Source organism: Bos grunniens, chromosome 4 (genome assembly GCF_055505025.1).
Source record: "Bos grunniens cultivar Pamir isolate PY7600 chromosome 4, Bosgru_T2T1.0, whole genome shotgun sequence".
NCBI classification, from domain to species: domain Eukaryota; kingdom Metazoa; phylum Chordata; class Mammalia; order Artiodactyla; family Bovidae; genus Bos; species Bos grunniens.
This window is the reverse complement of record NC_141168.1, coordinates 73,556,853-73,571,396: the sequence shown is the minus strand read 5'-3', so window position 1 is coordinate 73,571,396 and position 14,544 is coordinate 73,556,853. Positions and strand designations below refer to the sequence as shown.

Here is a 14,544-nt window from a genome sequence, read left to right as displayed (position 1 = left end):
CCATACACATATTTTTTCCCATCATGTACAACCCTCCCTGGCCTCCCCAGGACGTGCACACACTCCACTGGAGAAAATCACATCTACACTGTTTACACACCTCAAGTTTATTAAAAAAAACCTCTTAAATCTACCCTGAACAGTTCCACCATGAAACCACATCCTGAAACCACATAGCTATAGCTCATCAGAAGCCTCGAGAAAGTGCTGACCAATGTCTGCCAAGAGTAAGGCCTGTTAGTCAACAGCATCTTATTTAACTTTCACAGCGACCTCAGAAGGTAGGTGTCGATTTTGCCATTTAACGTATGAAAAACCTGAGACTCAGAGAAGTAATCTGCCCAACATCATGCAACTGCTAACAGTAAATGGAGAAGGCAATGGCAACCCACTCCAGTACTCTTGCCTGGAAAATCCCATGGGTAGATAGGTAGGCTGCAGTCCATGGGGTCGTGAAGACTCAGACACAACTGATCGACTTCACTTTCACTTTTCACTTTCATGCATTGGAGAAGGAAATGGCAACCCACTACAGTGTTCTTGCCTGGAGAATCCCAGGGATGGGGAAGCCTGGTGGGCTGTCGTCTATGGGGTTGCACAGAGTCGGACACGACTGAAGCGACTTAGCAGCAGCAGCATTAGCAGCTAACAGTAAAAGCCAGCATTTGTGTGTTAGGGCTCAGGCATTTTGTAGAGGCTTTATGTCAATAAATTAATTTAATCCTCACAAAAGCCACATGAGATAGGGGTCATAATGAGCCCATCTTACAGACGAGGAAACTCAAGCACAGAGAAATGAGGTAACTTGCCCAAAGGCACACAACCAATTACCAGAAGGCCTAGTTTTAGACTCCGGGCAGCCATTTTCTTAACCGGAGATGAGATGTGAACCAGGGTCTGACCCCACAGCCCACGTTCTTTCCACCCTGCTGAAGACCCTATGGACTTCTGCCCCCCCAGTAACTTACCGGTCGGCTGTGTCCTGGGCTGGATATGCTTGAAGGACTGGATTGTGACAAAGCTAGGCTGCTATTTTTCCCAACCTGAAAGACACCAGTGAAGCCTTCCTCAGACACGGGCGTCAGCTGGGGACAGACTCCCGGATACTACGAGTCGCGAGGGGAGAGGAGGAGGCTTCATGGCACCTCGCAGGCCCTCCTCCTGTGGTGTGGAACTCGTGTTTCCACCTTAAACGTCAGAGAAAACGGGATGTTTCAGGGGGCCTCCACCACGCCCCTCTCATCCCAGAGGGAAAACTGAGGGGAACTCTCAAGCCGTTTCCCAGATGTGCAGACTGCAAGTTTTCTGGAGGATGCCCAGTTTTCCCACCTATGACTGCAGTTCCTGACCCATCTCGTCTCAGGCCCAGACTCCGTTGGACTGGCTGAGAATGAATGCCTGCGTCTTTTCTAAGTTTTCCCAGCACACTCCACGTCGTTAAGAAATACGGCAAGAGGCACAGCTTAAGCCCAGGCCTTCCTAACTTCCCGCCGGGGCGTGTGGGCGTGGCCGTCGTGCTCGCGGTGGGCGGCGTCCTCAGGGGAGGAGTTCCGCGCTACTCGCCTTTTCATAGACACCTGCCTTACCTTCGCAGTCTTGTTTTTTTGTTCAATTTAGTATCTCCGTGGCAAATTCTGGGGCCTTACAACTACCAGATACAATTAAATTGATCCCCTATTGGTCCCCAAAGCATATTTTACCTTGAATTTCTCACCCTCATGCCACGTCTTGCCCAGTCTCCTAAGAGATTCCAAAGGCCTAAGATTTCCCCAAGGGCTTCCTGAAGGGCTTTCCCCAACACCTGGAAATCACCGGTGGTGACCCTGGACAAAGCCTTTTCTTAATGGCCTGGTGACAAGCACCCAGACATCAGCTGCAATAGAGAACCAACATTGACTAGCTCCAAGGCAGCCATTACATTCATCCACTCTTTTTGATTTCCCTCCTGATGAGCACTCTATCTGATGGAGGCTTGTCTGCTCCTTTCACCACTGGTTTTGACTAATTCAGCATGCTTACAAAACATTTCATATGGTCCTGCATCAAAGAATCAACAGTGCCACATGCCACATTTACTCAAGACAGAGGCACTCCACCCATACAGAGGTACTCCATCAATAGAGACAGAGATGAAAAGTCCAGACTCCAGAGGCAAACCGCCTGGGTGTAAATCCCAGCCCTAACTTACTCACTGTGTGACTTTGGGCACATTATTTAACCTTCCTGTGCTTGGTTTACTCATCTGTAAAATGGGGGTAATAACAGGTGAAGATTAAATGAATATATGAAGGGCTTGGACCAGAGCCCAGGCCATTAAGTAAAAGTTAGCTGCTAGAACTTCATTGAAAACAGGTGGCACTATAGCCTTGCTGCTCAGTTTGTGGCCAGCACACCAGTGCAGCAGCACTGCCTGGTGTCTGTTAGAAATGCAGACTCTCAGGATCCACCCCAGACCTGTGGATTCAGAATGTGCACTTTATTGAGAATCCCCTGGTGATTCATGTGCACATTCAAGTTTAAGAAGCCCTGAATCTGCCCTCCATCCTGAGACCTGGAGGTGGCATGGGCGAGCAGTTATTAGTTTCAGGGTGGGGGTGCCCGGTGGGTTCTGGTCCCTCTCCTCAGCATCCCTGCAACTGCAGATGAGTGCAATTGTCTGGGCCCTAATGAGAGGACCTATGTACCCCTTGCAAACGTGGCCTTGGGTTGCAGCTTGTCTGGCCCTTGAGATCCAAAATTGCTTTTCTCCCATGTTTGCTTGTGTTTTGTGAATCCCCCTCAAGAGTTTCTCTTCATGAGGTTTTAACAAGTCTCACACAAAGATGATGAAAACCATGAAAACATCTTTTAAACAACTGCCTCGCATGCCTCCAAAACCCTCACTCCCAGGCAGGGCTGGAGCCCGTTGAATTCTGTCAGCCTGGGGCTGCTGGTAGAGTCCATGCACACTGTCCTGCGAGGTCCCTCCCACTGGACTCAGCTCGCAGAGGCCCCAGGCAGCCCCTCCCTACCTGTGCTCCTTCCTCTACACACAAATGACACCGGAGTTGGGCGGGAGGGTTTCCTAAACAGCAATCCTGGCCAGAGAAGAATGGGGAGACTTGAGGATGAGAACAGGGCTCCAGGGAAAAAACATGTGTTCTTCATGGACCACATCCCATTCCCCCAAGCTTCCCTCACGACACCCTCATCTGTGTGTAGTGGCCTGGAACACTTCTGTGCCAGGTGGTGTGAGCTGCAGTGTTGCTTCAGGAAGTAAAGAGTTATCTTAGGAGTAGGGAGCCTGGTAAAGTGAGAAGCACAGCACCCCACCCCACCAGGTGGGACCCAGGTCATTATGTATCCTGCTAGGCCCCGGGTTCTTCCTAAGGGGATGCCAATAGATCAAACTGCTTGGCAACAGAACTCTTCAGTGAAATCATCCAGACTGACAATAGAGCGAGGTGGGGAGCTCAGAATCTCTCTGTGCCTTAGTCTGCTCATCTATAAAGTGGTGATTACAACAGCGTCAACTGTGCTGGGCTATTGTGAGGATTAAATGAGGTGATACTCATACAGGACTCGGAACAGCACCTAGCACGTAGTGGATACTGTACAAAGTGTCTGTTACATAAACTTCTCTCAGAGCAAGGGGTGGAATCACCTAGACGGAGATCAAGGAGGGGACTCATGCTTGTGTTACCTGTCTGGGCCACCTGTTTGGACCACTTGGCTAAGCAGGGGTGGGGGGAGGGGGCGCTGCCCGGTTCCCCAACCCCCCTCCCTGGGCAGTGCCAGGAGGCTCCTGGAAGGACGGGCCCCTTACCTGCCGAGAGGAGGTGCTGTTAACGGGATCGGGCACCGGAGCAAGAAGGCTGGGTGGGTTCTTTCTGTGAACGCTATTCATTCCAGGCATTTTAGTGATTTTACAGGCTTTGCTACTAGAACTTGAGTTCTTACGCTTTTTTCCTTCTGATTTGTCAAAAGAGAGGGGCAGAGAAGACACAGCATTGTGTGAGGCCAGAGAGAGGTCCCCTGCAAGGGTGGGCACAGAGAGGGGACAGGAGTCACTGCTGCCGCCCCCAGAGCCCACGTGTCTCACTAGGTCCGTGGGGCCGCCAGGCAGCGAGGTCCGTCCTGAGGGCTCCAGTTTGGCACTGAGTGGGCTCACCCCATTGTTTGAGTTGTGCACAGACAGACTGTTATAGGGAGGGGCCGCCTGATAGGAGTTCAAAGCAGAACTGGCATTCAAAACACAGTTCTTTTTGTGGGGCCCTGACAATGGGGAGGCGAGGGATGTCTGCAGGGGTAATGAGGAGGAAGAGGAGGAAGTCGAAGACTGCGGCTTCCTCTTTTTGTTACTTGGAGACTCGTCGCTACGGGCGGACAGGTCTTTGACTTTTGAGGATTTGCTGGTTTTGGTTTTGGATGGCTTGTGGGATGGGGAAGCGATGACGGCTGGTATCGGGGACACGGCGGGTGGGGCCTTGAAGGTTGAGTCCATGATGCTGAGGGTTGCGGCCACATGAGGGAAAGCTGTGGTGTGTGACATGAGGGCGCTCGGGTCCGGCGATGTCACAAAAGCTGCATTTGAGAGCATGGCTGATGTCATTATGTAAGAAGAGGTGAGTCTCGAGCTGATGGGAGCTGAAGGAAGATACACAGCACTGGGGTTGCTGAAAGGCTGTAAAACGGATGCTGGAACAGGGGTGGTGAGGTGGGCTGCTGGCGAGGGCATGGGGCTATCTGCCGCAGGAGGGATCTTCCTAAACGTGAGAGAAGAGTGAAAGAGAAACAGTGAGAAATAGGCTTTGCATTGCTCCAGAAGCTCGATTAAGTGTGAGCATCAGGGCTACAGAGAAAACCCTGGTGGAAACCAGACTATGGAAAATGAAGCCTTGAAGGATGGCGGAATCTGATTTATGGCCCTTCCCTATGGTTTCCCCCCATTGCAACATCCGGCAAGCTAGTTTTAATCACTTTCAGGTTTTCAGATCCTTTTCTCCATGCTTGGCTATTGGATAATGGCTGATTTGGGTTCCCGAATAAAAGGCGAATGTTAATTAGAATAGAAATTGCCCCCACAGTATCCCCCTGTTTTCTTGCCCCTCGCAGTGATGAAGGTGATTTTTAATGAGAGGTGGTCATTTCACACTTAGGTCCTGGCTTGAAGAAGGGTGAGGACGGGGCTGTGCCACCTGCACATGGGGGCCAGAGCATCCCCCCGTGCCCCTGCAGCCTCTGCCCCTCCCAGCCTCCACACCCTGCTCTTGACTGGAGTCACCCCTCTCCTCACAGGCCAGTCTGCCCCTGCATGTGCTGTCTACAGTCTCTGGTTACCCTGTAGAGAGGCACTTCTACATTTGTTCCTCTTCACCTTGCTCTGCCTCCCCACTCACTCAGGAGCTATCACTGGGGTATGGCTGTTCTTCAGCAGGTCTTCCTGTCCCCGGGTTAAGAAGTAGGGAAGGTAGAGGAATCCTCACAGATCCAGAGAAGGGGATCAGGAATTTCTAGTTTGTTCTGAAAGTAAATGCAGGAGAACACATAAATGGGGGGTCCTTCCTGAAAGCTGGAGTGGGGGTACCTGGGAAAAAAACTCTCTGCCTCCTACACTCTGTGGAGCCCAGGCCAGCACCAGGTAGAGGGTCGCCCTGGGAGTCTCCCCACAAACTCCATCTTTTGACTCATGATGGAAACAGTTTCTGCTTCCAAGCTGTTGCCTTGGTTCATGTTGCTACTACTCTGGGGACCGGGAGGAGCATGGGGGTTCGGGGTCACCATGTCTCTGACTTTTCAGGAAAGGATACAGACCTCAAGAGAGAGGAAACTCATCTCAGGAGCCAGGTGCATATTTTCAAACAGGTTCTTTCCTGTTTCTCACCTTGCTCACCCCTCCCTGTTTCTACTGGAAGTCATTTTCCATGTAGCTGGGGCTCCCCAGAAATTAGGAACTAGCTCTGCCTCTTGGAAAGCAGCACTTGAAGGCGGGCAGGTGTGAGACAGTGCCTCCCTTCAGCAGCAGGACAAGGCAGGGAACTCTGGAAAGAGGCCCCGCTGAGGAGGACACGCCTCTCCTAGCCCTGCTCTCTCCGAGGATTCCGTTTTCTGCCTGCAATTTGGTAAGGCCCATGGCGTCCATCTCTAGGGTGGAATCCAGGGGGATCCTTGAATACACAAGTGCAGTGTCCTCGAAATCATCAGACTGAGATCCAATATAGGAGAAAAATGTTGCCAAACTCAGAGTGGCCATAATGGTGTTTGAAAAACCTATTTTCTCTCAAGCCTAAAGAGGGGAAAAGATGCTGTCAACACTAAACAAGGGCTCCATTAATAGTACTTGTTGCAATGAATGAATGACTGAATGAATGGATGGATGGGTGGATGGTGGATGGGTGAGCGGATGAATTCTCAGCAGCAATACAACAAAGCATGCCAGCCAAGGACTCCCATAAATCAGATGAGAAAGGCCTAAACACACCCTTAGAACTGTCTGGCACTGCACCACCCCTCTCTAACAGCACCAGGGCCCATTTCTCAGAGGGTGCAATGTCCGCACACCACATCGTCTCTGCTGGCTGCCGCCTCCTGTGGTTCTCCAGGCATCCCACTCAATCTTTCCTTCACTCAAGTTTTGTACCAGCTAAAATATGGGTAGGAGTCCATATGGGCAGGGTTCTGGCAGTTACTTGTAATAAAAAGTTATTTACAAATACCAGATGGCTCATTTAGACAGGGCCCCAATCGATGACCATAAGCGGGATCCATCTGAGCGTCCTGATCCGGTATTTCCCCATTACAGAGTCTACACTGAGGTTTCAGCCTGTGCTGACCAGAGCTGAAGTCCTCAGCCTGCTGACAGTCCTGGCTGACACTCAGCACTGGGATGGGTGCTATTTTTCTGCATACTTCCTACTTCTTCCCTTCCTCCCCCCACTCATCTTAAGTGGACAGCAGAGGCAGGAGGGGCAAAGGGGCAGGGGGCAAAGCAGGGTGAGGGGCATGTGGCAGCTCACTGTCCCTGGGAACCGCTTCCCCCACGCTAGACAGTTCATGTGCTTTTCAGGTGCCAAATGGCAGTGGATTTCAGCTTGGTGGGCTGTGTCCCAGTTGCAGCTTTGCACGCTGGCCTAGGGAAGTCCCATACAAAAGCCCCCAGATGCGAATAAATTACAGTGCCCATCCTCCCCTGCCGGCTGGCACGGAGATCCAGATGCTGACCTGGCTGAAAGAGAATACTGTGTTGGCGTCTCCTGATGCAGAGTTAAATGCTTGTTAAAGAAAAAAGAGTCTTGGCCGTTCCTTTTCTTCCTAATGTCTTCCACGCCCCCATCGGCTGCCATCCCTCCAGGTTCGGGCCCGTCGGGGCCTGGGGTTTGGGCAGCGAGGTTGAGAGGGCAGCGGGGTGCTACGCTCTCCAGAGTTGACACCCAGGCAGCCCCAATGTTGCTCAGTGACAGCAGATTTGTTAGGCAAGTCCTGAAAAGGGGGGAGGGACCTGATGCCCTGTGGCTCGGGTTTCTGTGCCTGAGGAGGAAAGGAATATGGACTTGAGCTGACAGGACACCAGGCAGCGAAATACAGATCAACACATTCCTTCCACGTGTCCGGGACTAACACTTCCACAACACAGGAGAGCACAGAGCTGCGGGTCACCAGGGCCAGCTGCCATGCTGGGGGACCCGCGCACAGGGTTCAGTCACCCGACACCAGGAATATGGGAACCCCGCATGCAGCCCGTCGGGTGCCGCTCAGAAAGGACACAGGTAGAAAATGGGTGCCCTTGAGACACACTGGGCAGTCACTTAAGTGAGAAGAAACCATCAGCTTCTCTTGTGGCCCTTTCCTACTTCACAGGAAGTGTCAGTGTGTCGTCCTAAGTCTGCTCGGAGAGCTTACAGCATGCTCGGTGGGGCTTGCTTCTAGATGTTCTGGAAGCTCTCAGGGTGTCGTGGTGAATAGGGGCTGAGGGGCCATCACTGGGAGAGAGGAGGCGACCTGGGAGCAGGCAGGTTTCAAATGCTCTTCCCATCCTACCCTAGTACCTAGTACTGTTTCTCAGGAATGCCTTCCCAGCCTTTCCTGGGCTTCGCTGAGCAGGCTGAAGGGTTCGATGTTGGCTTTCCTGGACTGTCTGGGCCTAGAGCTGAGGAATCCACGATTCTACAGATTATGAGATCTTAAAAGCTCACCTTTGCAGGAGCAGGGGGGCTGGAGATCGCCAGGGGGTCAGCCTGGCATTACCAAGTGTCCAGAATGGCAGTTCCTTAGGTACTGTGCTTTGAGAGGACCTAGCGTGTCACTCTGTACAACAGCATTGTATTTCCCTAAGTCAAGAAGGCTTTTTCCCTTTTTATAAATCTATTAAAATGTAAATACAGAGAGGTGTTGGAGAATAAAAAGACCATAGAGAAATGGAACATAAGTTCAGTTTGGGGTACAGAAAAGTATGTAGAGAGGTGAGGAGAGAGTCCTAGGGAGGTGGGAAGGGCCAAAGACAAGCTTAACCAACTTGGCAACATGGTCCTGGATCTGCCCTGTTGGCCACGCTGTGTAGTTTTTCATAGGACATTAAACAATTACAAATTGGTCAATAACGATTACGAAAGTTTCAGTATCCATATCTAGCATTAACATTACAAACAGAAGGATATTCTTAATATCATTAGATAGTCTTAGTTACGGCAAAAAAGGCCCTTTAACACTGTTAAATAAACAAGGTCTTATCTAATACCTTTCCATTTAGTTAGAAGATTACCAACACAAAAGTCATCTCCAAAGAAGATAAAACATACCACACATCGTAGTTGTCTCTGAAAAACTACAGGCAAGCCACCAAGAGGGGCTGACGTTCAGGAATTGATCATGAATTCTGATTTCAGAATCATTTCATTCAATAAAAAAGCCAACTAGGGACATTCATTTAAAAAACTGGGCTCAGAGGGTTGTGGGGCAGCTCAAATCTCATATTGCACAAAAACTGCTTACTTACTTCCACATCTGTGAATTCAAGTGTTTTTCTACCATGGAGTTTAGTGCGACTCGAAAACGATCCCATCTTCTATCAAACACATAGTACCCTCGTCCCATGAGGCGACTCCCAAATGAGCAAAACTGTGAGGGGAAAAAACCACATTTTAAACTTGGATTACAGGTTAATACGCTAATACAAGCCACACAGAGACAAATAACATTTACATAAAAACACACAGGGGTATAGTTTTCCTCAAAATAAAGAAGCAAATAGTACCGAAGCCAAAAATATTTCTGTGTGAGCTCCCAGATTTTCTGCAGAACTTCACAGGGTGAGTCAACAATAGTGACATTCAATCGTCTGTGGCACTGAGGGTTACCTTCTCCATCCGGGGACTGAGCCAGCACTTTCAGTTGAAAAAATAAACAAACCAACAGCAACAGTAGCCAGGACACTTTTTCAGCACCATGGGCCGGTCATATCAGCCATCTTCTCAAGGAAGCTGGGCTCCCCTGCTTCCCATCACAGGAATGGCAACAGCTGGTTCTAAGGTTCTCCTGTTGACAGATCATACCTTTCCCATCTGTTGTCAACAGAGCCACTTCCCTTCCAGCTGGGCTGAACCCCTTCCTCTCCTGGTGTCAGCCTCATCTCCCCTCCCATTAGCACTGCCAGGCTGCCTGGGACATGGCCACTGCCGCTGAGCTCTCTGCTGCTGCTTCTCTGGGCTGTGTCCAGTTCTCCCCTCCCTCAGAGCCTGAACGAAGACTCACCTTCCAGTCACCTTTCTCTGACTTACCTTGCCACTCTGAACTCCCACAAACCCCTATACACACTTCAGTACCTTCCACCTGGGAACAGCTATGTGGCTGTTCTGTGTGACATTGAATGCTTCTGTGGCGGTCTTGATGACTGCAAGTGTCTAAAGGCCACAGACCCCCACTCCTTCTTACTCCTCAGTATGAGGCTAGTAGGGATTTAGGCTAAAGGATGGACTATAGAGATAAGGTCCTACACAAAGTGTTCAGAGTGAACTCACACTTTGAACACAGGGCTGAAACATGAGCAGTTAGACGGTTAATAAATGTCATTTGATGATGATGTTAGGACACCCAGAAGGCCAGCAGACAGAAATGCAAGAAGGTGACATTTGGCTGGTCAGAGCTCAGGCAAGTTTGCAAGTGACTCTATAACTCAAATGCAGCTCCTCTCCCTCCCCCAGGCCTCTCCCGGCAGCTCCCTGGCCTCCGTCCCAGACACAGTGCTGGGCTGGCACTCATTCCACAAACGCTTCCTGGAACCAGTCTTTGGAACAGTTCTCAGGAGGAAATGCAAGACCTTCCCTTTGTTTTGTTTCTGCTTATGTTTGGGGGTTGGTGGGCGGGGGTTGCACTAAAATCTTGCCACCCATCAAATCTGGTATTCCTGATGAAAAACTCTTTTCCGCACATTAAGTGCTTACTGGCCAAGCCAGAAAACATACAAAGGGAGTTCTCCCACATGGAAGCTGGTCCCCAGCAGAATATAGGCACTGGTCCAGGTCCAGACATCTTTTCTTCCTTCGTCTCCTTGCTAAAGACACCCCAAACGAGGGTTCATTACAAAAACTGATTTAATGTATCAGTTGGCCATGAAAGAAAGGACAAAGCAAAGAAACAAATCCATGGCCTTTCCATTTAAATCAGCAAAACATGAAGGGCACACAAATCTGCCAGGCTCCGAGTTGAGCTAATCCACTGTAGCTTGGCATCATGTCATTTGGACAGAGATCTTGATGTGCTCCAGAGTCTGGCCTTCTGGTAGAGAGCCCTGTCTCACTTTCAGACTTGGAAGCTGGAGGCCTCTTAACTGTCTGTGCTACCTATGTCTCTAGTTCGATAGAGATGCAAGGCTCAGCGCCCCAGAGGCTCCTGTTCTTGATCGCATATGGTGCCCCAGGCAGGGCTGTAGCTCCTTGAGGCATGGGCCACTGTGGCAGACTCTACTAGTTGCCAAGCTCATCAACTGCCATCTCACCCCTAGCTCTCCCTGTTTTTTCCTGGCTAAGAGAAGCATGTTTTTGTTCCGATATCTGGCATGGAGCAGTGAGCAGGAAAGGTGGGTTTCTTCCCAGAACCCTGGGATGAATCATGGCTGGGATCATCCTGTGTGCTGTTTTAGTTGCTAAGTCATGTCCGACTCTTTGCGACCCCATGGACTGTAGCCTGCCAGGCTCCTCTGTCCATGGGATTCTCCAGGTAAAAACACTGGAATGGGTTAGCATTTCCTTCTCCAGGGGATGTTCCTGACCCAGGGATCAAACCCGCATTTCCTGCATTGGCAAGCATTTTCTTTACCACTGAACCAAATAGGAAGCCCCATCCTGTGTTCCTACAAGCCTATCCTCTGCCACTGATTGGTATAGGGGTGGGCATGTGACCTACTTCTGGTGGGTGGAAGGGAAGGTCTGCTGGGAGGGCTCATAGGAACATCTTCTTCCCTAAGAAATGACATAAGAGCATCTTAGAGGAAGACTCCCTTCCTGTTGGTCCCTTTCCCCACTTTGTAGAATGCGACTTGGTGAAGATGTGACATTGGAGCTGGAGCCAACATATCCAAACCGTGCATGAAAGGCAAAAAGGGTTGGGGAATTCTCCCTCAGCAATATGACATTGAAGAGATGCAGAAACAAGCCTGGAACCACTCATCTCTAGAATTCTTGCTATATGAGACAAGTAAATGGTTGATGTGCATAATCAGTATGAGTTGAGTTTTCTATTACTGACAGAGGCATTCTTAACTGTCCCTGTTTCTATACTAGCCAAGAGGTTAAGTCTCAAGCTGTTAGTGAAGCACACCGGTAGAAGTGGGGAGGGAGTCCCTCTCTTGATGCAGGGTTGATTTCACCTACACAGTCCATGAGATCCCGGGACAGTCAGTGCTAACCTTGAAGGCTTCATGCTGGGACCAGAGCAAAGCAGCTATAGGGTCCCATGTTTCTGGCCTCGCTGAAATGAGGTCTGTTGATGGTAGCACCAGGCATTCCTTTTTTAAGTGCTCAGAGGGCCAACACAAACAAGCTTCCAGCTGATGCTTCCTTATACCTCCCACCTGGATTTCAATGATCTTCGGAATTGTTAAAGTGGACTCTTCCAAGGAACTGGGGAGAAACTGACCTTTTCATTAACCTGCTATCATGCTGACATGAAATGCTTCCTTCTTTCCTACACACACACACACACACACACACACGAGTTTTGTGCCATATGGTCACACCTACTAAGAACAATATAACTCAGAACCAACAGGGAAGAAAACCAGCCAGGGCTGGCACCTGGCACATTGCTCAGACAGACGGTTCCCAAAGCAGGTGAGCCAGACTGATTCTTGAAATCAGAGGCTGCCTTTCAGATGGGCAAGGCAGGAAGGTCAGCTCCCCAGTGCTCTTCTATGAACACCGTTTCTCAAGCATTATCACTTCAAGGTGCACCATAAATACTCAAGTGTTTAAAGGATTATGATCAGCTGGGTGCCCTTACCTTTCCTTCTGTGATATTCAAGGGGATTTCTAAGGCAATCACTCAACCTCAGGGAAAGCCCTTTCAAAAAAACACTGTCCTGGAGGCCTCTGCTTAGGAAGGGTGCTATCGGAGGACATAGCCCCCTGAACACCACATAGCACAGGGAGAAAGAAATGCCCGGATGGAAACAGAAGGAGGCCTACCGCAAGAGGTCTGGGGTGGTGGGTGGAGAAATGACAGTCTAATAACTTCTCGGATTCATCGGTTCCATCCATCTCCCCTTCATCACTTGACAGTCGGCTGGCGAGGTCACTTCCAACAGGGGGCAGAGGGGGTTCCGGAGTGTAGCCACTGTGATTTGAAGACGTGCTGCTGCTTATGCTATTTGCAGATGATGGTCTAAGGGCAAGAGAAAGCAAACAGAATAAACTTTTCTGAGGGAAAGAGACCCACCCAGTTTCACGGAGCTAAGAATCAGAGCGATTAGCCTTCCCGATACATTAAGGAAGGCAGGTCGATGACAGACCTGCACAAGGAGAAATTTCAGGCTGAGAGGGGAGGCAGCAGCCAGCTCTCTACACGATCGGGTGGAGCTGAGACTGCCCTGCCTGAATGCCGGCACCAGGGAAAACTCCAACAGGGTAAGCGGAACAGAAAATACAAAAAACAAACTCGTGTGGCAGAGAATTAATTCAACTTAAAACTAGTCATCTATGAATTCAGTGACAACTATTCATTCATTTGCATGTAAGGAATTTACACTTGCCCTGCAGTTGCTTCTCTCTGAAAGCAGACCGCGATGGGAAGATCAACCGGATAAACAAGCTCAAATCAGTCAACAAAATGTCAGTGATGATGAAAGACAGCCTTACAAACAGAGCTACTGAACTACGACTTTATGACATTGTTACCATACCTACATGAAAAAATGTTTTGTCCCAGATAGGACCACAATTTCCTCACTGGAAGCCAAGCCTGTTTTTTAATATCAAGTCATATGGAGTTTAATTGTATCTTCTGAGGGTGAATGTTTCCATTTAATTTTTGACAAGCCACTAGACCCACAGATTGGCATGGCTGACTCAACAGTAGGTGTTGAAGAAATATGTTTCTCAATGAAGGAGTGAATTAATTCCATGTGTATAAACAATCCAACAGATCTCACCCCAGTCATGGCTAAGCTTATAGAAAAGCAGTGTCACAGTAAGAGGCAGTATCAAGGCTTTCTAAGCAGTGAACAAAAGAAAACACACCTCCGCATTAGGAGAAGAGTCAGAAGAATGGTCATAGCTAGTTGTTAGTTGTTTTGATTGATCAGGGAGAAAAAGAAGTTTTAGAGAAGAAAAAAAAAAAATCAGGATTTTTTTTTTTAATGTGGACCATTGTTAAAGACTTTATTGAATTTGTTACAATATTGCTTCTGTTTTACGTTTTGGTTTTTTGGCTGTGAGGCAGGTGGGTGGGAATCTTAGCTCCTGCATGACCAGGGAATGAACCCAGAGTTCCTGCATTGGAAGGCAAAGTGTTAACCACTGGACTGCCAGGGAAATCCTCAGGATCTTCAAAAAAAACAAAGAAAGGTTTTCTGCATTCTGTTTTGAAAGCTACCCCTTCAAGTAACATGAAGGGGCTTTTACTCACATACCTCTCTTCTCTCCCTCATTTTCACCTTGGACACTGTGTTGTTTTGAAATCTTTCTAGGTGTCAAATACCTGAGTTCCAACCAGATCCCCAAAGCACAGTCACATAAAAACAAAGCCACAAAGGTGGAAAAAAAATTGATAGATGAATGGATAAATAAAACATGGTATATCCACACAATGGAATATTAGTTAAGTCTCAAAAGGGAAGGAAATTCTGGTATATGCTACAGCATGGATGAACCTTGAAGACATTACACTAAGTGAAATAAGCCAGTCACAAAAGACAACTACTGTATGATTCCACTTAAACAAGGTATCTAGAACAGTGAAGTTCAAGGCAGAAAGTAGAACGGTGGTTATACCAGGTGCTGGGAATGGGGACTTAAGTGTTTAATGGTACAGAGTTTCAGGACTGAATGATGAAAAAGTTCTGGAGATGCATGGTAG

General features: G+C 49.0%; 1 protein-coding gene across 29 annotated transcripts in view; it reads right to left on the bottom strand.

Moving 5' to 3' along the window:
• The window catches only part of ATXN7L1 (ataxin 7 like 1), a 282,078-nt gene that overhangs the window by 30,041 nt on the left and 237,493 nt on the right, over positions 1-14,544 (bottom strand). For 17 of the 29 annotated variants that reach the window (XR_015162692.1, XR_015162691.1, XR_015162690.1 and 14 more), the window contains 5 exons: positions 12,657-12,852; positions 8,972-9,093; positions 7,201-7,506; positions 3,806-4,745; positions 969-1,043 (listed from right to left, as the gene is read on the bottom strand). Coding sequence is in view for 24 of the 29 variants with exons in the window: in XM_086396922.1 (XP_086253048.1) it covers positions 969-1,043; positions 3,806-4,745; positions 7,201-7,506; positions 8,972-9,093; positions 12,657-12,852 (1,639 nt within the window). In the remaining 5 variants the exon portion in view is untranslated. Of the gene's footprint in view, positions 1-968; positions 1,044-3,805; positions 4,746-7,200; positions 7,507-8,971; positions 9,094-9,229; positions 9,475-11,843; positions 11,959-12,656; positions 12,853-12,979; positions 13,108-14,544 lie in introns of those variants that run through there. The other 12 variants (XR_015162693.1, XM_086396925.1, XM_086396923.1 and 9 more) reach the window with 5 other exon arrangements.